This window comes from Patiria miniata, unplaced genomic scaffold (genome assembly GCF_015706575.1).
Source record: "Patiria miniata isolate m_02_andy unplaced genomic scaffold, ASM1570657v1 HiC_scaffold_9, whole genome shotgun sequence".
Classification (NCBI taxonomy): Eukaryota; Metazoa; Echinodermata; class Asteroidea; order Valvatida; family Asterinidae; genus Patiria; species Patiria miniata.
In genome coordinates, this window is record NW_024037076.1 from 14,120,563 (window position 1) to 14,143,233 (window position 22,671).

Consider the following 22,671-nt stretch of genomic DNA (forward strand, 5'->3'; position numbering starts at 1 on the left):
GTGCATCTTTGCTAAGAAAGATGAAGTACGTTTAAGAATAATGGCATACGATTTAAGTGAATGAAGTAGGCCTACATTATTTAAACTTATAAACTATCCAAACAATTTTGGATTTATAAATTACTAATCGCACTGCGGCGACAGAGGGCGCTATATTAATTGATTGATCGAAAAAGTCGCTAACCCACAAAAACGGTACCCAACCTTAATCCTGTTGAACTGTAACCTCTGGGCCAAACGACACCAGTCTGACAAACACAACGCTTCCGGTGTGTACGTGTAAATACAATCAGATTCGTCAGTGTACGTGTGGAAACGGACCGCTAGTTTGTAATCGTCTGTTTCTGACACTTTCCTTCCGGATTTTGAACATTTAGCGACGCTTGGCTGTGATGTTATGACGCAACACGTGTTGTTAGGGAATTATTGGTGAGCTCTTTGGATTGTATCATTTGTATTTTGAAAGACATTCGGATTGGCAAATGAGCACATCAGCACAAACGGAACAGGCCTAGATCTCCGATAGTATACCTGTTTGTTTAGTGTGACATTCGTTGCGTGGTAGTGCCGGTGTACTTGAAAAAAACAACTGCATAATTGTTTTGCTGGCGTTCACACCGAAGGTGATGCATATAACAACCATGTATGCTGGAACATAATAAGCAACTTTCCTGGAGAAGGCTTGGCAATTTGTTGCTGTGAGTTTGTAGATTTCATGACATTGTCTCGGAAATAATTTATTCTGCGGGAGTCGACCACGTATTGAGCAGTACTCGTTCCCTGGATGACGTTCATAATGAAGAAGAAGAAGTACAAGTTCAGTGTGAGCTTTGAGTTGGTGGAATTGTCCTCGATACCTCTCGTCAATGGAGTATTATTCAGTAAAGTAAGACTTCTGGACGGAGGCAGCTTTGCACAGTTAACGTCACGGTGAGTAAATTTGAAAGGTTATTTTACTGAGAAAATTATTTTGAAAATTGTAAGCATTAGCCTAGGCCGGGTCTTATTTATATTATACGTCTTTAAGACAGTCTGGATAGTAATAAGTAATTCTACTCGGGAAATTGTGAACGGAATATGCTGTTTCCAAAAAAAGGAAAGAATGTAGTATTCAGACGCCACTACAGCGGTTGTGTACATAGTCTATGGAGTGTCAAGATTTATTTTTAAGTATTTCCTAACAAAATTGGAAATGTTTCTCAGTCAAAGATTCATGTCTTTTCAACATTTTTGCAATGACTGACCTTTATTGAGATGATATATATGAAGAAAAAAGTGGCGTCAGGTTGCAACATTCTTTCCCAAAATCATTTGTAATAGACTTAACTTTTTTTTAATCTAGTCCTTCTATATAAGTTCTAAGGCCTTAAAAAATAATTATGAAGATGAAGTACAAATCCAGGAGTGTTGTATATTACATGTACTTTGCTTAAGAATTTCTTATATAATTTAAAGCATACATTGTGTATTTTATGTTAGATTTACATGAAGTACCCATTTAATTTAGTGGCTTTTTAACATGACCTTCTTTCAGTTTTCAATGTTGAAAATACGAATGAACATGTAACCATAGCATAGAGAAAGGACACATGATGTAACTGATCATGGGTAAATTAGGCAACCATCAAAGGCCCCAGTTGGCATGTCAGAGTGATCTGTTGATTGTTCTTGACTCATTATAATAAACAGCAAAGGAGGGTTTTTATAATTTGGCGCTGTTTAATTTTAAAGCACAAAACACTGGATAAAAGGAACACAGGTCGAAACATTGACAAAAAAATTGAAAGGAAAGGGCATTAGCTAGTTACGCATGTCTTAAAAACAAATTGGTCAAGTCATATTGGTCAATCAGTCATTGCAATGGAGTAAGATCAAATAAATGGCATTTATTTGATTCAAACTTATAAGTATGTTATTTTGAAAATCTCAAATACAGACACAATTTTAACTTGTACCGGTATCTTGCTGAAAGAACCTTTTGGAAAGATTAAGAGAATGAGAATGTTGCTCAATTGGGGAAAAAAAATGAACTAGTCCGCTGAGGAATTTGGGCCACTTTCTGGTGCCTGATCTATGAACAATGGGATGATCATGCTGAGGTTACCCACTGTTGAGCTCTTCCATTGTTCAGTGGGATCTGTCTAGTGGTTTCCAGTGGGTGAACAGGCATGTGTGTGGTAAAATGACGGCCAAAATGACCTTCCTGTGGAATGTGTGTGGGTGAAAGGGTTTCCCTGAAAAAAGATTGGTATAGGCCGTACATGTTGTCATGGTTTACAGATTTTGTACGGTGTAGCAATTTAGGAGAATTGTAAAAATGTATTCTTTGAAGCAATGTTTCTTGTGTTGGTAACCATGGTGACTGTATTGTTGACATCAACACTGTTTAAATTCTACTGATGTACGTAATAGTACAAACATTAATTTGTAGTTGGGAGCAATTTTGTTTGGGTGGTACATGTATCGGTACATAAACCATTGAGGTGCCGGTAGGATGCATGGACCATGGAGGCTCCATGCATGGACTAATCCTGAGCATGAATTTCATGTTGGCATAAAGAAGTAGTGTGGTAGTACCAGTATTAAGCTTAGGCAAACAAAAAATAGTTCTGCTTACAAGTAGTACGTCCTCGTTCATGAACACGGAAAATACATACACAGACAAGAGAGATCAGGTTCTGTGAATTAAATTTCAAAAATGTTCTTTCTCCATCGGTGTTTTCTTAGCATTTTTAGGATGTCTAATCTGACTGTACCTCAAACAGTGCACCGGGCCATGCATGCATAGACTGGTTACCGCATTTCCATCTTGCCTTCTGTGGCCCTTTGGCGGGGCGGCGGGAACCAGTCATCGCCGCATTGCGCATTACGCACGTGTTACGTGTTTTCATATGTCATCACCGCGACATCGAATTACGAACTAGTTACCGCCAAGCGAACTTGTAAAAACAACAGAGGTGATCCGTGTCCTCTAAAAACATAGCGAATGTAAGTAGGCAAAGTAAATACAAGCATTTTTGACGCAAAAGGGTTGTTTAGAGGTGTTTTGTGAAGACAGAAAAGACATCAGGATTTGTTATATTTATTTATTCATTAAAAAAAAATTTTTTTGGACTTGCCAATAGAATTTTTAGGGTCGCAGCCTAAAAATAGGGTCGGTCAGGTAACTGAAACTAAAAGCAGAAGTATTATTTTGTGTTTTGCCTTATCAAACCATATGTACCTGTTTCGTAGGTTAAATCATGGAGGCTAAACACAGTTTACAACTGTTAAAAGCATAAGAAATAATTACATAATTTGTGGTAATCACATCCTGCTTGTTGGATTTCTTGCTTGGTTGCCTTTCCATCAGCTTTTTAGCCCATCCCTAACCATTACCAACACCTCAATTTCTAAGTTAATGCCATCTTAATTGAGTGTTGATCTATTGGGCAATTATGGATGCCATCATAGGTAACCCCCCACCCACGCACCAGGGGGCTTTTCACTACAGGACTATGACCTTGCACAGCCCTTTCTACTCTATTTTTTTGGTTGTTGGCTGCACCCTTTGTTGACTGACTTGATGCACAGTTACATGTGAGAGGTGAACAAACTTTCTTTGGAACCTTTCTTTGTTGGGAAGAACCTAGCTCTTAGCTTTGCAGGTGTGACACTAGTGAGCATAATGGGCTGTGTTCATTCAAGCATATAGAGTATTATGAGATTCATAAATCATGTTATGGAAGTTTGCAGTAGAAGTTTTAATATACATGTACATGTACATGTACAGTGTTCTCCAACATGTAGAACAAACCTGGCGCCCCGCCATGCTTTCTGCGGCGCCCGCCATGTTTAAGAAGTCCCCGCCAAGCTTTAAAATCCTGCCGCCAGGTTTAATTTTTTTGACTCTACAGTGTACACTTACAACTAAAATAATTGATTTCAGTTGTTTTTCCACACATTAACAATGTATTTCGATGTCATCCCAGCCCGATCGGGGTTGTCTTAAAATCTCGCTGAATAGCACGGCCGGCCGTGCAAACACCAGCGATTCCCCATGCACCGTACGGTACTATACTATTACGCGCGATGTACACACGTCCACACTGACAACTGAATCCCCAGTTCCGGAGTGTGCCGATACTTCAAGTAGCAACAACCCCGCCGCAAAAATATATATCTGTATTAGTACACACACACACCAGCAGGAGTACGTACGGCAGATCTTACGTGCAGCCAACCGACTTTCTTTTTCTCGGTGCTTGCACGCGCGGTACACAATATAATACGCATTGATGTTCTTGTACGAGGCAAATGAGCTCGAGGCCAAAACACGCGTGCACATGGTGTTCCGATCATGCCGATTGTCAAAAGTTATAAATGGCGATCGTGTATGGGCCCGGTTCCCTAAGAGAACAAAATCCACTTTTAATTTATTTGACTTACCAAACTAGTTGGCGACATTTAAGAACATACAGGTAGGTCATAAATAGAGGGAAATTTGGGGGGGAAATGACGATGACAACGACAAAACGCAACATGAAAATAAAGATGACGATCGCACGGCACCGGCACCACCCATAAAATCGCGTAAAAAAACCCGTAATTTGTATCCCATTTTGTTTTTCAAAAATACAAAAAGGTGTCATTTGATCTGAGAGAAGTCTGCTTTAGGTACTCCTAGAACTATGAGGCTCCGCTCACGCGGAGCCTCATAGTTCTAGGAGTATGCTTTAGGTTGAAAAGGAAATTTTTGAATGCTAAAAAAATCGGGGGAACTGGCCTGGAGAATCGCCTCAGATTGCACCACAGAGCATCTAGAATCCAAAATTTTCCCGGGGCCCTTAAGCGGGCCCCGGACCCCACGCCGTAAGGGCTTCGCGCTCCGCGCTCGCAGGAGTCCCCGCCGACCCCAGCGCCAACCTTTAATTTTCAAAGTTGGAGAACACTGCATGTACAGTTAAAATTTCAGTTGCTTTGGTCCCTGTTGCTTGCTGTTCTCTATTGAAAGCTGAAATTTTCTGAAAAAAATTGTTAGGACCCCGCCTAAGACACTATTTACTGTGTATTCAGTGTACGGTTACAGTCAGTACTTGGCCCATTGTCTGTCTCATCGATTGCATTCACCCAGCCAGTTGGACTGCTTTATAAGTTAAAGGGGCCATGCCATGTAATTTTGTTTTTAATCCTTGTGTCCCGGTTACCCTCATTTTTCAATTTTCGTTTTGCCATTTCCAAGGGTATTTTGGTGCCTTTTTTGTTTCATGCTAATATGCAAATTTCTTATTTATGAGCAAAACTGTGATGTCATTCCGGGCAGAAACCTCAACGTACAGCTATTTCAGCACAAACATTTGCTAGAATTTTGGACATTTTGATGGCGAAAATTTTGTTTTCTTTGGTGATTCGTTGCAACATGTATGCCAATGAGCCAACCTTTTTCACAAATCTTTACAATGGGCAAATTTGGGGTTCACATTTTCAACAGAAAAACCCTAAACTAAACCGTAACTTTCTGAAATGACTTCACAGCAGCAGCGTTCTCAGTTGTCCGGAAAAGCACTTGGACAATTTTTAATGTTTAAAGAAGTTCACTTTTCAATAAATATTGAAGTACCGGGTTGTTTTCTTATATTTACAGGGAATGTACATCATTGGTTTTTGCTGTAATTTTCAGAAATGAACTATTTGAGGGATTTATATAATAGATCAAATATTGTTACACTGACATGTTGGAAGTTGTGTGTTCGAAAATGCTGGAAAAACCAAGAAAAACAAAAACGTTCAAGTAGTCTGGTTCCCTGACTCCACTAAAGATAAAATGGGTCAATTAATAGATGCCGAAAAATTGTAAGGTAAGGGAACCAGTCTAGCTGGCCTGCACCTGTTCGTGAACATGTAACCAATAGCAAACAAAATTTGGACGAAAAAAAAATGGTAAATTTGGAGCAGTAGTGGAAAAATAGTCAGGTTTTTCCAACGGTGGTAGGCCGACCACCGTTGGAAATTTATACAAAAATACCATTTTCTTGAAAATGACTTCACACCAGGTGCCATATTTTACAGGATGCTTTAGACTGTCATTAACCAACATCCTCGTAAGGTATTTCGTAAAAACTTGGTAGTTTTATTTGTTGATGTTTTCAAATGTTGTATTCCTTTAGTTTAAGAGAAAGTTGCACAGAATGTGTTCCTAAGAAAAATTTGTAGCATGGCCCCTTTAATTTATCAACAATGATTGCACAAGAATCCTGCTCATGCGTATCCCTGTTGAACAAAGATGGCTGCAAGCTGCTGCAATGAAAGGGATTTGTTGTCCTAAGCTCTTCTTGAGGCGTCTTTGTTTACATCGCCAAGAGTAGCCTACATTCTTATAGAAGAGCCTACATTGTGTGAAGACACAAAAGGCACCATGGATACCAGCAGACATTCTCAGAAAATCTCCATAGTTGAATGCTGTATGCACCTTGCACTGTGTTGCAAGGAAATGAATAGTGAAAGCAAATTTCAAATACTACTTAATGTGTACTGTGTTCATCTCAGCATGATCTCAAAAACCTGTTGTACCTGTACATTGTAACTTGTACATTAAAAAAACCCTCCAATTCAAAGGGGTGAAAAGGGTTTAAGGGAAGATAAAACATTTGCAAACATCACAAAACCGAAATGATCAAATTATCACGAACTTCCGTACTTACTAGATTGTTAGGGAATGACAATTGATAGTCTAAAGCATCGTGTAAAATTTTGGCTCCTGTTGTGCTGACATTTTTAAGAAAAATTGTATTTTTCCGACAGCCTTGACGAAACTTTTTTTTTTTTTTTTTCAAAAACTGCTCTTATTTTTCATATTTACGGTAGTTATTCCGCATTTTCTTTGCAATTGATTACACACTCAAAGAGGTACCGATACAAGCCTGCTACTACTCTGTGACCTTACAATTCCCCAAAGTCTATAATTGGGTCAGGGAATCAGACTACAAGAACATGATTGGTTTTCTTGGTTTTTCTGGCATCTACATGTACATATGTACAAGCCTGAAAAGGTGAAACAAGTTAGTTACTATAATAATATTTACTATGTACAATATGTAACATACTAATCCTCCAAATCCATTTATTTCTGAAAATTGCAGCAAAAGAAAATGTTGTACATTCCCTTTAATCAGGCCAGCTTGTAGATTGCCTGAAGACAATCTAGGGCCATTATTGACTGGATATGAGCAGCTTGAGAAAAAAAAAGAGATGATCCTCTTTCTCACTAGAAAGGAAGTGAAGTTCGTGCTTCATTTAACTCAACAAGTGTGGTCTTTCTTCTCATTTTACACACTCATTTGATGGTCCAGTGTACAGTGTAGGCCCCTGCTATGGTAGATCTTGTGACAGGTGTTTCAAGATAATGCAGTTATCTTCCTGTGGCTTTTAGGGGCCACCACATGATGAAAGCAGCCATTATGATTTCTTGAATAAAGTTATTAATTGTGATTACTAAAATACAAAATGGGGTTTTAATTACAGACCTACAACATGTGTCACATCGGTTTTGGGAACATGGTTTCACAACTTGGAGGCTGAGTGAATGTTATTTAAATTTGATCAAGTAATCTGTAACCTGTAAGGCACAGCTTTCCAAAGAATCAAAGTGCACTGAACATGAACGAATAAATATACTAATTTGTACATTTTGAAGTTTGCGGTAAAATTCAAAGTTACTGCTAAAAATATCTTTCAGACACCATTAGTGACAATCTTCAGTACAAAGATCAGAGGCCCTGAAAACTCTATCAGTTGTTGCAACATCTTTTTCGTCAAAGGAACTATTTAAATGTCAGGCCCTACTGCTGATAATAACTAATACGGTCACACAAAGTTTGTAAGCATATTGCAACAGCTGTTTACATAGGCCTACATTTCTTTTGCAAAACAGTTCAAATAGATACAGTTTATGGCCTTTTGGTTGCCTGTCAAGCTAACTGGCTAAAGTACACGTATATAATTTGTGTGTATAGGCGTATTTTAATTTATGTGTCATCTCATGACCTTTCTTGAATAACATTCATAATTCACAGAATATATGGTTCTGTGATCATCAAACCAAAAATACATCCGTTTGGGTCACAGGGCTATGATGTAGCCTACCGGTACATGTATGTCGAGGAACATGTCTCTGGAAGTTGGAACGTGGGAAGGGTTGCATTTTCCAAAAACCTGTTTTTGGGGAAATACATGTATTAGCTACATGTACGGTAGCTACCGATATAGAACAGGCTTGGTAAGCATGACATCAATGGTTTTATACTTTTAGAATATGGAACTTCAGGTACATGTAGTTAGGGCCTACCCTCATAATTGTATCAGTATCAGCATGGTGCAGGATAAACATCATGTGCTCTCCCATTATCTTGCTGTATTCTCTGACTAGTACTGACAGCGTTTTATCTAGGTAATTAATGCTGGCTTATCAGTGTTGCACCTTGTCCAATACATTCTTCCCATTCCGTACTCTTTGACCTTTGAAATGTAGGGCCTAATACCCGGTAGTGCCACTAGATATAAATATTACGTACACACTGACAAACTCATTAGTTTTGGGTTGAAGGGTCACACTGTAGACATTTGAACTGGTATTGGTTGTCTTGGCTTCAAGTGAATGGAACTTTGTAAAATTACATTTACAGTAATTTATTAATAAAACAACAGGTTTTTTTTGGTTTGATTTGGCATAGCTTTTGGAGCTGACCTCTAGTCCTAGCCTTTTTGCATTTTACATTCTAAATTTTGCATCAATTTTGTATTTCTAACTTACAATGTATATTTTTAATGTCTTTTCTGTCTTCTGTAATCGTTTTTTTTCTTTTTTGATTTATGAGCTGCTGCATGAAACTTTAAATGTTTTTGAATTTCCATTTATTTTAAAAGTAATTCAGCTCTAGGGCTGTGACTGAGTGTGAGGTACACATTTTTAATTAACCTATTATAATAATAATAATAATTACCCTGGATTGGACATTTGGGAGACATCCCCATAGAATTGTGCACAAAAATTTTCAAACTTCAATGTGCCCTTACCCAATATTCCCTTGTCCTTTTTCCACGAATATCGGTATGCTTACTAATTAGACCACAAGCAACAAATATAATCTAATGGCGACTGTAAAATTGTGCCTCTAAAGGGGGGCTGTGACATTAGGGAGACATAAAAATGTCTCCCTAATGACCGATGTCTCCCATCGTGCGAAGAAATTACGATAACGTGTCTCCCTAGTGGTACCATTACATCTTTTTTTTTTAAACTGTGACATTCCTCTGTGAATCTGTTCAAAACTTGAGCCTTTTCTGGACATTGACAATGGAAACAAGATATTGAAATGCTTTTTGGAGAGATTATCTCATTATCGAGAAATATCAGAGAGTGAGCATTCACCAATGATTCCAATTTTATTTAAGTTTATTTAAATGATTTTTTTTTAACATTCTTACATTGTACTCCTAATATTTTAATTGTATTTTAATAGTAGTTTTGTGTGAGCTGGGATCCATGGGAGATCAGTGAGTTTTTCTCACTGAATGGATCACCCAGGATAAATAAGAAATAAATAAATAAATAAATAAATTCCTTTTGCATATATGCAAAGAAATTTAAGAATACCCCGGTACCAGTAGGTTTGGACCAACAAACAAACTTCACAGTGAATTTGCCTTTGGCTTGTGAACTAAACCTCTTTAAATGAGAGCCAGTCTTCAGTCTGGAGAATGAGGATGCAGGGAGTTGGGAAACGGCCCACTTTTTTCGGGGACAGTCCCTTTGTCCATACTGCAGCGTCACTAAAATTTTGACAGCTGGTGCATTCATTATTGTATCCCTGTACATCATGATGCACAGTGCACACAACAGAGCCATGACCAGTGTTGCTTAAAGCTATAGTCCATCATTTGCAGGCATCCGAAAAGTAACTGGCGTAATTATTGTTGAAAAACAAACTTGGTTGAAAGATAGTATGGGAACTAAACTCCCTGTGAAATTATTTTTTCTGGGAAGCTGTCATTTTGAAGTAATCAATGAAAGAAAGCCTTTCCAACGGTGCGTCTTAAGACGCACCGTAGGAAAATTTAAATTAGTAGTTCGTTTTGTTATTCGGCGAAGCGCGCGCAAGCATTGGCACGACGCGCACGCGCGCGCGGTTGCTATAATTCGTCGGATCAGTACGCGACGTCGCGTATCTATAGCTGCAATTCAAAACAATTCAAAACATGAATCAGTAACTTTTTATTTGAAATTGAGATCCTAGAATACTGTTTTTCTCGGAATATACAGCTGAAGCTTAGCTGAAACTTCATCAGGTTAGTTGTTCAGTATCCTTCATTAGATTTTGAACACTTTTGTTGCTTCAAACGAACAAAATGCACAAATTACAAATGATGAACTATATCTTTAATAAACCTGAGATCTTTTAGAAATCAACACCAGGCCTGGATTTCAATCACTTATGTTGATGTGACACCCTATAACCCATTAAGTAATTGGCTGACAGATTGGTGAAACCCTCCTCTTTGTTGGAGGCCATTTCTTTTTGTGTGTCTCAAAAACTCTGCACATTTGGAAAGAATGTTGTTGTGCGCACTGATCAAGAATGCCAGCGAGTCTCAATAAGAATGTTCCTTTACCACGTTTACCTAGTCCCTGTACCGCCCCAAACCACCCTGCTTAAATAGACCTTGTTCACGAAGAGGCCATTTTTGGTTGTGTTCCCTGAATGTATTTTATAAATCGTAAACTGTTGAATGGGATGGTACCAGACTATTTATGCGTTCCAAGCCTTACTTTCATTAAAAAAAAAAAAAAAGTGGCCTGAAACATTAGTGTGTGTTTAATCACATATTTGAAATTATTCATCAGAGAAGACTGGTATTAATTTGTAATTAACTTTATTTCATTGCTTTTATTTCCAAATTCTATTCTATGCGCAAGAACTTTTAAAAATTTTTACATTTTACCTCGCTTTTAATTCAATAGGCCTATGGCTGACACGTGAATTTAGCAATGACATGTACTCCCTGTAGCACCTGAAACTGCTGAACACTCTATTGTTTTATGGATTGGCCAGTGAGTAAATACGGTAGAATGTAATAAAGCATATTCCTGTAGTGCCCAAGCACTCATCAGTGAATACAATGTAACACAATGTAGTACAGGTCTTGGTACAGTATGTCGTCAAGAATCCTCCAACAAACAAATTGCTAAATTCAGCGGTGTGCAATTTGATCAATTTAGAATTGAAATCAGGATATTTCCCAAGGAAACTTAATAGTGAGCCCACGGTTCTACAATTGGCTGTAAATCCTGGCCAGGGGCAACAAGTTTCACGTAGGATTGTGAGTTTGGTTGATATTTACAGCTTGTTTGCTGCTTAATGTTCAGACATTTTCTAAATGGAAGTATTTAAGTCTACTTCCAATATGAGGGCAACTGACATTTGGGACCATGGGCACCTTGTGGCCCAGCTGGATTTTGATTTCAAAGAGGCCTGCAGAGCCTTTTGCTGAAAAGACCTTTACAATGTTTTGTCAGCAACGAAGGCATGCCCCAATCTTCATCATTGACAGTAGAAATACAGCTAGCAGATATTTGTAGAGAACGGCTGACCTGCACCAAAGTGTGCAGAGATGCCACTTCATTAAAATTAAGCCATGCAGCATTTTCATTTTAATTTTTTTCCAGTGGTGAAAGTCCAAGGTCCTCAAACGTTTTCAAGAGATTTGATTAAAATTATTGAAGAACTAGTGCTTGCTATTTTTGCACTCACTGTTAATAATTAATCTGTGGTTAATATTAAATAAAAGACTTTGTTCTGTTGAGCCTTATTAATTAAAATATCAGACACATAGAGTGGAAGATATAAATTTAAGCACTAAGCATCTATGTACAATGATGAACAGCTCCATGTACACGATCAATATTGTTTTCATTAGAGCTCACACCTTGGGCAGGGCTAAGTGGTAGTGAGCAGATTAGGGGCTGTGCCATATGGTGGTACTCAAATTCATCTTGTGAATCCAATTCATCATGTGATGAGCAGTATTTGCGAGGACAGGCACATGGACATATTCACACACTCATTAAAGGGAATATACAACATTTGCAAACATCGAAAAATAAAACTACCAAGTTTTTACGAAATACCTAACTAGGATGTTGGTAAATGACAGTCTCAAGCATCTTGTAAAATTATGACACCTGGTGTGAAGTCATTTTCAAGAAAATGGTATTTTTGTAAACTTTTCCAACGGTGGTCGGCCGACCAGCGTTGGAAAAACCTAACTATTTTTCAACTACTGCTCCAAATTTACCATATTTTTTCTGACAAAATTTTGTTTGCTATTGGTTACATGTTCATGAACGGGTGCAGGCCAGCTAGACTGGTTCCCTTGCCTTACAATTTTCCATCATCTATAAATTGATCCATTTTATCTTTTGTGGAGTCAGGGAACCAGACTACTTGAACATTTTTGTTTTTCTTGGTTTTTCCAACCTTTTCGAACACAAAACTTCAAAAATGTCAGTGTAATAATATTTGATCTATTATACTAACCCCTCAAATAATTCATTTCTGAAAATTACAGCAAAAGCCAATGATGTACATTCCCTTTAAGGAAGCCTTTTAAAGATTTTCACATCCAAGCTTCTATACGCGTACCTGCATTATGTACAAATGCATTGTATGTAAATATGGGGGGGGGGGGGGGGGTGTTCACTATTTTACAGAACAACTTGATTTTCACAATTTAATAATAGTCTGATGTCATCTGTGATTCAGGGAAATTCCAAATCGAAAACGTTTGCAAATCATTTATGACTGAGGGTGCGTTGTTAAGCTTACAATTGATATGCATTTGTTACGCTTGAAGATTTGAAGCATGAACTTCCCTTTCTGGGTGATTGAATACAGGTCTCCTTTTTTCCAACGGTGGGTGTGAAACATGCCGCAAGCTTGAGCTGCCAAATGTTGGGTAGTTGGTTGGTGGGTGGGTTGGTTGGGGGACAGTTTTCTCGGCCATATTTTTTCATGCAACTCGAGTATTACAGCTTTGCATTCGAAGACCGGTTTTAAAAGCGCTGTTGCGCATGTGTCTAATTTGCATATATTTGCGTATTAGATCACGCCCTATTCGGGTGCACGGACGGTGCCGTATTAACGCCGTTAGTACCTGGCCGCAGTGAGTTGTACCACTTGGTACTTGTTTAAGTTTGGGAGAAACTGTTATTTGCTTGTTTGAAGCAATAGTTGTGGTTTGCAGACTGAGGGATTGTCTTTGCTACTATGTGCGGAAATGCAGTCGGGATGTTCAGGGGAAGAAACCTTCTCAAGCCTCTTCGTGATTTGCAAATTACACACAATGTAGTACATGTAGGTCTGTCTTGAAAATGCAAAGTAAGGAATGAAATGAATCAAAATGAGACTACAACTAGTATCGGTACCTTTCCCAATATCCACTGTCCCAAGTTCACCACACTACCGGGCACTTGGACACTCCCAGTCTCCGGCCCCTATTGCACTTGCAGGGATCTGAAGTCAAGCATGTGAACACTTCATTCTATTTGAAGGTGAGAGGATTGTGTGGAACGGAGTTAAAGAAAGCGTGTGTAAAAACAGCCCTGGTAATGACCAACCTGGGGTTTTTTTTGGGGGGGGGGTGTTCACAAAAATTTCAGATTGATCTTATCTGCCACAAATCAATCTCATTTCTGTTAAGATCAATCTTAAAGGGAATATACATCATTTGCTTTTGCTGTCATTTTCAGAAATGGATGGAATTGGGGGGTTGGAAATATATAGCGAATATAGTTACACTGACTTTTTTGAGGTTTTGGGTTCGAAAATGCTATAAAAACCAAGAAAAACAATCATTTTCCTGTAGTCTGGTTCCCTGACTCCATTTAAGAAAAAACAGAGCAGTTTACATATATTGGGGAATTGTAAGGTCAGGGAACCACTTTAGCTGGCTTGTACCCGTTCATAGGTGTGTAATCGATTGCAAACAAGTGCGATGGTCAACTGGGGCCAGTATTTGAAAAAAAAGCAGGTCGATCACTTTTCTTGAAAATGACAGTATCAGTGTTGGAGCAAAGGCTTTGACCCTCAAGGCCAAGGCCAAGGCCAAGGCTTTGACCCTCAAGGCCAAGGCCAAGGCCAAGGCTTTGACCCTCAAGCCTCGAGGCAAAGGCCAAGGCTTAACCCTCAAGGCCAAGGCCAAGGCCCTGTTTTATGAAATGACCACTGATATAGAACTAATTATAGTCACATGAGTGACACATCATCACGCAAGGGCGGATCCGGAACACAATTTGGGGGGGGGGGCAAAAGAAATTTTGGTCCCCCCCCAAAAAAAAGTGGGTCAAAAAATTACGGCTTGGGCTTCGGGGCCCGCTTAAGGGCCCCGAAAAAGTTTTGGATTCGAGATGCTCTGTGGTGCGATTTGAGGCAATTTCTGACCATTTTAACCAATGTTTTTTGAGGAAAAGATGGTGGTGTACTCATTGCCTGCCTTGATTACGACGTCACATAAAAAAATGGTTTTGGGTTTTTTTTGGGGGGGGGGGGCGCATGGCCCCTTTTGGCCCCCCTGGATCCGCCCTTATCATCACGAATTGCTCGTTACGAAGAACAACATTTCTTTAATTGCAATCAACATGCTCGCATACCAGTAGGCCTACACCGTTTTATGACTGCACTGTATCTATTAAAGTATAAGTTCAGGTCTTCAATATGGTTTAACTAAACAAAATAATGATTTACTTCTATATTGACACACAATTCTCCCAAGTGTTACAAAAGGGGGATCCACGAAACTGATTTGGGAAATTTTTATTTGCTGGCCCAACATGGTCAGAAATATCAGCATTATCTAAAACAGATACATGCAAATCTTTAGCACTTATCAGGGAGACATATACAACCAATCAGATCTATTCCATAGTTATATGCAATTAAAGTGATCATCTCATTAGCCCCACAAGTGTACGGAATATTTTTGCAGCAAATGTACTACAATGGTAACAAAATGTGATGCTACAAAAGTGGAAGTGTGCCCAACACACAAATCTATAGGGTGCTTCCCTCCTCCATGGTAATACAATTAAAATGGTAACAGCAAAATTTCGAACAGATTTATCTGGAAAATGCAAAAATCTATGGGCCTTGAAGAGCCTTGACTCAAAATTGCAAGGCCCTTAACCCTCAAGGCCAAGGCCAAGGCCAAGGCTTTTGCCCTCAAGCCTCGAGGCCAAGGCCAAGGCCCTAAAATCCAGCCTTAAGGCAGCCTTAAGGCCAAGGCCCAGCATCAAGGCACTACATCACTGGACAGTATACCAGGTGCCATGATTTTACAGGATGCTTTACACTGTCATTCACTAACAGCTAAGCAAGGTATTTCAAAATGATTTGGTAGTTTTATTTTTTGATGTTTGCAAATGTTGTATTTTCCCTTTAAACATAAACTTTAAAGAAGAGATAAGATCACTTGTAATTTCTCCTCTTTTTTTTAACATCCCCTGGCATTTTATGAAGTTACTCCATCCCACTCAATATATGCAATTTGCAAACAAAAGATGATAATGCATCTTCATATACATGTAATTTTGAAAGCACGCTGTTGACAATAATTTTTTCATCAATTTGATTGGAACCTCCCAGCAAATCATAGTGATTGCAAGATGGTTGCACGGTAAAAAGAAATTCACCCTTCCATGAAAATTATACGCACATCTCTCCCCGGGGAATTAATTTCTTCGCCTTTAAAGGAGTCCAGGGGCTACAATGTACACACACTCAACTAGCACGGTGTGCATGGGGACATCGTTTGCGTAGGCATGTTTACTCTCGTCCAGGGCTGGCCTGGCCCGCGAAGCTCTCGATTAAGATCGATGGCGGAGGGACATGTAGTAGAAATAATTGCGAGACACATTTGACCTGGGTTGACAACAGGCTGGTTTAATAAGTCATCCGGATGGTTATTGCATTACGATGTAAATTGCGCATGTCAAATAGGGAATACATGTGCATGTGAACATCGTAAATTTGCCAGTAGAGTTTTTATTAAGGGGTGATTACCGTGAAATTTGAGGAATTTGTACAAAAAACTGTAAAACGTCAATTACCCCTATGTAATTGTACTTTCTAGATGTTTTGGCCTCAGTTTACACTGTTGAATGCCTTCTGTACAGTCATAGTGAATTCCCAGTTATTTCAGTGCTATCATGCATATTAGGCCTAATTAAGTATTTGATATTAATATTTAGGAGCAATAATAAATAAGCAGTAATTAAATATTATGATCATGGCATTTTGGAATACATGCATGTCCATGTATGTAATGTGTAATGCACATGCATGGATACATTTGTACAGGTTCATATTTTGCAAAGTCCATGTGAATGATCAGCAAGGTGGATCTGTTTTGTAGTTAAAGGGAAGATACAACATTTGCACACATCAAAAAACGAAATGATCAAATTATCACAAAATATCTTGCTGGATTGTTAGGGAATGACATTTTAAAGCGCCCTGTAAAATCGTGGCTTCTGGTGTGCTGACATTTTCAAGAAAACTGGTATTTTTCCAACGCTGGTCGGCCGACCAGCGTTGGAAAAAACTGGCTTTTTTCAAAAACTGCTCTTAATTTTTCATAATTAGTTTTTCCGGATTTTCTTTGCAATTGATTACACACCTGTGAAGGGGTACAACTACATGTACAAGCCTGCCGGTCTGATTCCCCAAAGTCGACAAACTGCTCCGTTTCATCTTAAGTGGGGTCAGGGAACCAGACAAGAGGAATATGATATTTTTCTTGGTTTTTCCAGCATCTTCAAGCCCAAAACGTGAAACAAGTCAGTTTAACAATATTTGCTATAACATTCTAGTCCCCCAAATCCACTTACTACTGAAAATTGCAGCAAGAGCAATGTTGTACATTCCCTTTAAATATGCGGTCTGATTCAGTATTATTTGGTATAATCTGAGTGGGCTGAAAGTACATTGTTGAATATGATACTGGTGCACTTTGCCACGATGGGGACACGCCATCTGAAAATATGCATGTAAAATTATGCTTTTTTGGCTCTGAATCCCATTAGATGGCATGTAATTGTGATGCGATTAAGGTATTACATGTTACAATGCGTACTGATACATGTACACATGGCAATTAGAATATTTAATTGGATAATTCTGTCTGGGTGTAGTGCTACTGTACATGTAGACATGACATGCATTATTGTACTGGTATTATACCGGTACATGTAAATGTCTGGTATAATATTGAGATACAGGAATCAAGGAAATTGGCATTTTTGTACATGTACCAAATTATCATTTTGGAGTGGTCTGTTAAATATTTACAATAGATTTTTCATAATGTTATTGAGTACCATCATACACATGTACCGGTACAGTACAGTTACCTTGTTTACAATTATAGCACCTATACTACATTGTATTACATGATGTACAGAATATTCACTGACTGAATGAAAAAACCACAGATCACTCTTGTGGTTTCGGATGCTACAGGGAATAAATACCATGTACATGTACATGTAGGCAGGGTGGTTTGGGGCCTACAGTGACTAATGGGTCAATGACTCCATGTGGTTGATTTTTCCCACAACATTTACAACTTCATGTCACCTGTTGTATAATATGATTCGGGATCTACCCGATGTTCCCCAATACCGATGTTCGGTCCCCACTACCGATGTTCCCCCAATCCTTAGGATTAGGGTTAGGGTTAGGGCTACGGCTAGGGTTAGCGTTAGGGTTATATTGGTAGGTATTTCGGGGAACATCGGTAGTGGGGAACATCGGTATTGGGGAACATAGGTATGCACCCATATGATTCTACCTCCATGATACAATGTATCATGGTACATGTATATGAGCAAATTGGACCACAGGTGCATATTGACCTTTGCATACCTCTGCATATTATGACCAGTTACAATTTTGACAGGGAACGACGTAATTATATTAGATCTGGTTGCTTTCATATTGCTTTGATTCAGTTGAGTTCAGTGTGAAGATTTCATTTCCAAAACGCGATATATCCATTTGGGGAAAAAGTGAAATATTTGCATGTTTATTAAAATCAGAGTTTAAAGAATAAAAAGTATTATATCTGGATGTCAAAACTTCATTTTTCACTCCACTGTCTCCTTCAACTAAACAAAACCCGCCGAAAAATTACTTTGGGCAGCCGGGAGACTCTCCTGAGAGTAACCTCTCCTAAAAGGTAACAAAATTGCATTTAATCAGATTTTGGAAATAAAGTCTTCATATACCGGTACATGTAGCCTAATGTATTAAACCTCATTTATTGAAAACCTAGAATTTAGAAAATATCGGTGTTGCATATCGGTCATAGTTCATGGAACACAGGAGATCGCTGACATTTGGAATATTGCAGAAAGAAATCTCTGGGGGTGCATATGTGGAAATCATGCAGAACATTTGCAGCAGGGGTTGCTGTTGCGATGGCATGTACCGGTACGTGTACATGTACACGTACAGGTATGTACACTCCACAATTTTGTACAGTTGTGGTGGCTATTTCATTTTCTGTTGGAGAATTGAAACAAATGATTTTATATCTCAACATTGGTTTTAGTATCAGCTTAAACTTAAAGTCTACATCTGCAAGGGGAAATTTCACTTTCAGAAGTGGAGTTTTCCTTGAAACGGCCATGCAATCAAAAATAAAATAATTGAATTTTGCCATTGGGAAATAGTTTAGTGCACACTTGTACATGTACTTGCTTTGGAGGAGAGCAAAATCTTGTGTAATTTCTTACCTCTTTCATGAACAAAAATGCTAACATTTTTACTGCATGAACGTAGTGAAAAAGGGCAACACTTATGGAAAAGCATGGTTATATTGCAGAATTTAGGATTACACTGTTGAAAACATTTGGGTGAAATGTTCGAGCAGTGTTAATACAGCATTCAGTATTCAATTTTTTTTGTGGGAAAAAATACTTCACTAATCTAACTGGGAAACATTCTTTAAGCAGTTACTTTCCCTTTCCCGGTAACCTTTAATTGTGTTACTTTGTGTTAGGATTTTGGTACAGAGATGTCGTTGTACACAAAAATGTATAAAAGAAGTAATAATTTGTATTGACAAGCAGGGTTTTCTGGAAATCCCAATTTAATGTACAATGCAAACCTTCGAAATAAATGTTGAATATTATGCATAGTTAGTATATACAAATTATGCTGTAATATTGGAAATTGCAGTAGTAATTTGTTAGTTCACCTAAATTACCGTTTCCTTCCTTTCGGGGCAAAAAAAAAAAATAATCCCATTTCAATCACGGTTCACTGACCAGAATTGCTGATTGGAATAGTCGGCTTTTCATCACACACAAAGACTGGAAAAAATTACCCCTTGGGGTTCTCAATATGCTTAGTTTAACGCAGAGAGATTGCCACAAAGGCTATTAGTGACCATATTGTGAGTGGCTTCTGGACGTAACAAAAGGCCAGCGTTGGCTGCAACGTGTTGGGTGGGGTTGCTATTAAACTGGTGCGGTATCCATGCTTATTATGTGTGTTTAACCTGGAGTCCCCCCTGGGTACCTATCAAGCAGATTGCTTTATGAAATACGTGTACATTTGTACATATAGGTAACGGAACATTTAACAAAGAAATTTTTTCGGAATTTTTTTTTTGGACGTGGTCAACTTAATTTTTGCATGATACATCTGTACATTGTACATATACACATGGCGCGGTTGAGTTTTCAATTTCGTAAAACTTTTTCCAACTCAACCATTCAAACAGTGGGTAATGGGCAGTTTCTTTCGTATCTTGTTGATCTGTGCACAGAATGCAGTTTTTTTGCTCAACTTGCTTCTGTTGATTACTGGAGTTTGGGTCTCTTTAAGTAACACTTGTTGTGGGATACTGTTATGATTCTCCTTAAGTTACGAATTTCTACATAATTTTGTAAAAATCACATTTCTTCTTCCATTTTCAGCACAGACATTTTATGACATAATTTTTTCTTTGTACATACAAATTTGAAAATATTCAAATTTTTGACAAGTTTCTCATTCAAGGTGCATCATTAACTGACCGTGTATGATGAAACCAAACTTGGGCAAAGGACCACTGCTGTTCATGCACATGTACATGTACCGGTACACGCAGTAAGCCTACATGTGAATTCACAATTTGCTGAACTAAACATTAATTCTGTTTACTCAATGTTTTGCTTTGTATTTAATTTCTGCCTGCTCTGTGTTTACCAGAGGGGAACGGAACTTTCTGTGCAAATAAACCAGGCTTTGAATTCTGCATATTATTTCCTGTAACAAACTGTAACATCATCAAGGGTAACAATTGTTGGGAAAGGAACCAGTATAGCTCAGTGCACATTGCAGAAGTATTATGCAACTATTGATTATTGGATGAGTAGTCTCTGTACACGCACATTGCAGTCATTTGAACAACAAAACTGAAAGTTTGCCAACTGTCACGAGATGAAGTGATTAAAGGATTGTTGGGTCAAAGGTGTCTTGTTAATGGGAAGGTACCTGTATATTTATTTGCCTTTTCACATTGCATCATCACGGGGATCAGCACACAGTGTTTGTACAAAATGTACTCAAAATATCCATTCTTAGTGCACAACCTACGTAAATCCAGCTGAATGTACACACGTATACATGTATTTGTAAAAAAAAAAAAAAATCCTGTTTCGCTTTTCATATCACTGAATACCAATGGACATGTGGCATTTGCAGACACCATGCAGTACATACAGTACAAGTAATATCTACAGTACGGTACGCTGTATGGATGAACATTACATGTACATGTATCGACCTATGTATGTCCCAGAAGTCAGGCCAACATCGTTTTTCAGTTTCTATAGCGAACTTGGGGGGGGGGGGGGGGAGGGGGAATTGGCACATGCACAGCCTCACCCTCCATTTTTCCTGCACCTAAGCATAAGTTCCAAATCCAATACAGGCCTCAACTCAACCCTACACCTGAACGGTGCAATCATGGAGGAGTACTAGTATTTGTTTAATATTCCTTCATGGTAAAATTCCGTCCTCCCATGGTCCTCCAGTTGTTTCTGATAAAACAATCTGTCATTGGAAACAATCACATGCGTGATGAGATACCAAGGCCCTCCACTCTGTCACTTTTACCCCTTCACAAAATAAAAAAATGCCAACCTAACAACCTACATGTGTGTTTTACACATGTAAAGTTACAAGTAAATTTCCTCCAGCAAGGCTGATCTTTGACAGCAGACTTGACCTTGTTTGACCCCAGAGCTGAGGCACCAACACCCCAACCCCTCTTTGCTAGAGTCGTTGACATTTGAATGCGTCACAGAGTGCATTCCAAGCTGCGCAGAATGTGCATTCCAGTAACCTGCTCCAGACATTTTTAACGAGTCATTCCCGTTGATTTCTCAGGCCCTATAAAAAGCATCACATTAAAACCCAGTGTCAAAACTTTTGAGGTTCACCGTACAAAAGAGACACTTCACGGTTGAATTATTACCGATGCTGACAAAGAAACCAACTTTTATGACATTCCATTGTGTTGAGTGCAATAACGTTCCTTTCTGCTGAACTTATCGAGGGGATTTCCAAACTTCGGTTGTCTCTAGATGATTCATGCAAAGTATATTTAGCCCTTTCTGTAAACTTATGGTCATCTCCGATGCTGTACAAAATAAATATGTGTACTTTATGCATTACTTATTCACCAATTCATTTGGAAATGAAATCGTGGCCTCTCCTGAAAGCGGAAATACTTTTCAATTTGTACAGTTTGGGCTATGTTTGAAGTAAATTCTGTTTTGGGGAAGTGGAAATACTAGTCAATTTGCTTACATTTTGGGCTATGTTTGAAGTAAATTCTGTTTAAGAAATAAATGGATTGTTAATTTGTCAATTCTTTTGAAGTGCTATCGAAAGAAAAAAATCAGTGAATTGCTTTCTTCGTAATTGTTTTTATCAGTGAGAATGTTTTTTATTTTCACAGCTTGTTTTTATATGGCAACAATGCTAAGAATCTCTAGGGAACAGTGGCAAGGTTGTTTCGTTAATCCAAACATCACAAGTGGACACGCCTTGTCCTTGGGATTGTTTGTAAACACTCCCAAATATTTCTAGCAGATACATATATTAAAGCAGGTGGAAGCTTTTCAACTTTCTGACATTTCAGTAGGCAAACTACTTGAATTCACACAAGTGGGATACACATGTACAATGTGTGACAACTGCCCCATGCACAGTAATATGTAATTGGTTAATTTGGAGTCAATTCTTACAGCACCCTGCATACCGTAGATATATCCCCTAGAAAGCACTCCCCAGCTACGAGGCTGAAAGTGAAAGTATGTTGGTGGCCTTTCCGTCAAGGTTGTAGGAATGGTTTTAGGCTTTAAGCATATTTTGGACAGAGTTAATACAGCTATGGTTACAAAGTACACAGACGAAATGCCCAGAAGAGTGTAAAAAGTCATGTACGAGGAGAATGTTCTGTGTTTAAATTTTGTATATGACCGTAGAGAAAGATTATGTTGAAACATAAACAAAATAAGTAAGGCTGTGTCCGAAACGGGCTTCCAGAGCTACGGCTACGTCTATTGTCAGCGCGTCCCCGCGT

At 38.5% G+C, this 22,671-nt stretch overlaps 1 protein-coding gene across 1 annotated transcript in view; it reads left to right on the top strand.

The window, feature by feature from the left end:
- The first annotated feature begins 222 nt into the window (after positions 1 to 222).
- LOC119720098 (protein FAM102A-like) overlaps positions 223 to 22,671 on the top strand; it is a 58,428-nt gene continuing 35,979 nt past the window's right edge. The window contains exon 1 of the mRNA XM_038189631.1: positions 223 to 930. Coding sequence (XP_038045559.1) covers positions 785 to 930 — 146 coding nt within the window. The 5' untranslated portion in view covers positions 223 to 784. The remainder of the gene's footprint in view (positions 931 to 22,671) is intronic.